Source organism: Octopus bimaculoides, chromosome 27, assembly GCF_001194135.2.
Source record: "Octopus bimaculoides isolate UCB-OBI-ISO-001 chromosome 27, ASM119413v2, whole genome shotgun sequence".
Lineage (NCBI taxonomy): Eukaryota > Metazoa > Mollusca > Cephalopoda > Octopoda > Octopodidae > Octopus > Octopus bimaculoides.
Window position 1 is genome coordinate 18,854,989 of NC_069007.1, and position 2,278 is coordinate 18,857,266.

General features: G+C 37.7%; 1 protein-coding gene across 1 annotated transcript in view; it reads right to left on the bottom strand.

Moving 5' to 3' along the window:
- The window catches only part of LOC106877374 (uncharacterized), a 101,948-nt gene that overhangs the window by 51,200 nt on the left and 48,470 nt on the right, over positions 1 to 2,278 (bottom strand). Inside the window, exons 30-31 of the mRNA XM_052977151.1 lie at positions 1,675 to 1,759; positions 938 to 1,125 (exon numbers count right to left, since the gene is read on the bottom strand). Of these exons, the coding sequence (XP_052833111.1) occupies positions 938 to 1,125; positions 1,675 to 1,759 (273 nt within the window). The remainder of the gene's footprint in view (positions 1 to 937; positions 1,126 to 1,674; positions 1,760 to 2,278) is intronic.

The following is a 2,278-nucleotide window of genomic DNA, read 5'->3' on the forward strand; positions in this document are numbered from 1 at the left end:
TTTTTTGATTTCGGCATTTACCAAGAAATAGAAAACAATAAAAACAGTGACCAGAACTAAAAGACGACTATGCGATGTCATAACATACCGTGATGTGACGTTGTGTGACGTGTTATGATGTTGCATGTAGTGACGTAATATATTGCGCTGTGACGTGTTATGACGTTGCATGTAGTGACGTAATATATTGCGGTGTGACGTGTTATGACGTTGTACGTTGTGACACAATCTACTCTGATGTGACGTAATATATTTATTTTTTTATTTTATTTTATTTTCAAAAATTTTTTTTATTGCCCACAGGAGGCTAAACAGAGAGAGGACAAACAAGTACAGACGAAGGGATTAAGTCGATTGCATCGACCCCAGTGCGTAACTGGTACTTATTTAATCAACCCCGAGAGGATGAAAGGCAAAGTTGACCTCGGCGGAATTTGAACTCAGAACGTAACGGCAGACGAAATACCGCTAGGCATTTCGCCCGGTGTGCTGACGATTCTGCAAGTTCGCCGACGTTTTAGGATGTGAGACATTGATTATGATCGTGGTAAGTTATGACGTTGTGCTTTATGATGAGACATTGTTATGCAACATCATAATGACGTCGGGTCTTATGATGTGTGACACATAATCTGGTGTGTTATAATACGGCATGTGATGACGTGTGTTACGACGTCGCATGTTATGATGTGCGATGTTACGCTCTAACACTATTATGGGGTAGATTAGGTTTTGAAATAAATATGACACCGTGAGTTGTAATATGCTAAGTTATGATGATAATGATGATGATGATGATGATGTTGGTGACATGATGATGACGACGATGGTGACCACCACGACGATGGTGATGACAATAAATACATCAACAATAAACAAATAAATACATCGATGACATTGATAACATTAAGCGGAAATAGATAAACAAAATATTCACGGATCATGTGGTAGTTCTCCAATCCCAGTCTCAACAACTGCGACAGAATTCTTCATGTAGACATGATGTAAGCAACGCAAGAATGGTTTCTTCAAAGAGTTGTCGATTCTTTGGTTGTTGAGAACAAAAAGCAAATCGTCAAACGGCAAAATTGTTTGACACAAAGATTCTATGAACATATTTTCGCCCTGGGGTCGAGAAATAACGAAAAATTGTTAATAACAAATAAAATAAAAAATAAAATAGCATCAACGTTAAATGAATATTAAAAAATTAAAATTGCTATCTGTGTATCACATTTAATGTATACACACCCAATAGGCCATTTATTGCTGTATTTGTCCTGTTATGGAGGTGCTGTGATAAAACCGCAATAGATATCAGGCTCGGACGAGAATTATTCGGTGTCCTTGATATAAGAAAAAGCAAATAAAGCATTCACTGATGTTGCGAATAGTTGTCCAGCTGAATAAAAATCCGGTATACGCAACCGATGTCGTATTAAATCAAAATAGCCTTTTATCCAACTATGTACCAAACTTCAAGTATATACACTGTCGACAGGCCAGTTACAATTGTATTTGTCTTGAGATAACATTTATTATAATGGACATACTGTGTTAAAAACAATAAATATCAAAGACGAAGATGAAAATTCGTCGCACACACACACCCGTACACACACACAAACCAAACAAAGAGAAAGTAGATAAACGGAGTAAGACAAAAGCACTCACCTCTGCGCATGTTGCCAGCAAGTCTAGAAGGCTGATATAATAGCGCAATGTTTCCATCATCGATGGATTCAACAAAATCTTTTCTCTCGAAAAGAAAAGAGAAAAAGAAAAAGAAAAAAATCAACATATTTTCTTCAAATGATGTTAATTGGAACATTTAGATATATTATGATAGAGTAATTGCTATTCGGAATTGATTCTCGAAGTACATAAAGCTATAGATAATGATTTCAAATTTTGGGTTCGAGGCCAGCAATTTCCGAGGAAGAGTGAGAGAAAGTTGTGGTAAAAGAGTACAGCAGGGTTCGCCACCATCCCCTGCCGGAGCCTCGTGGAACTTTAGGTGTTTTTGCTCAATAAACACTCACAACGGCCGGTCTGAGAATCGAAACCGCGATCCTATGACCGCGAGTCCGCTGCCCTAACCACTGGGCCATTGCGCCTCCACTAGCATGAAACTAATTGGAGCTCATTTCTAAATACTATTTCTTTCATCTTCGATCTCATTCTTTATTTACATTAGGTGTCTCGGGTACGAAACGTCGTAACAAAAACTAGTGCTGGCCCTAATTTCTATAGAATCTTTACTCTTTTACTCTTTTAC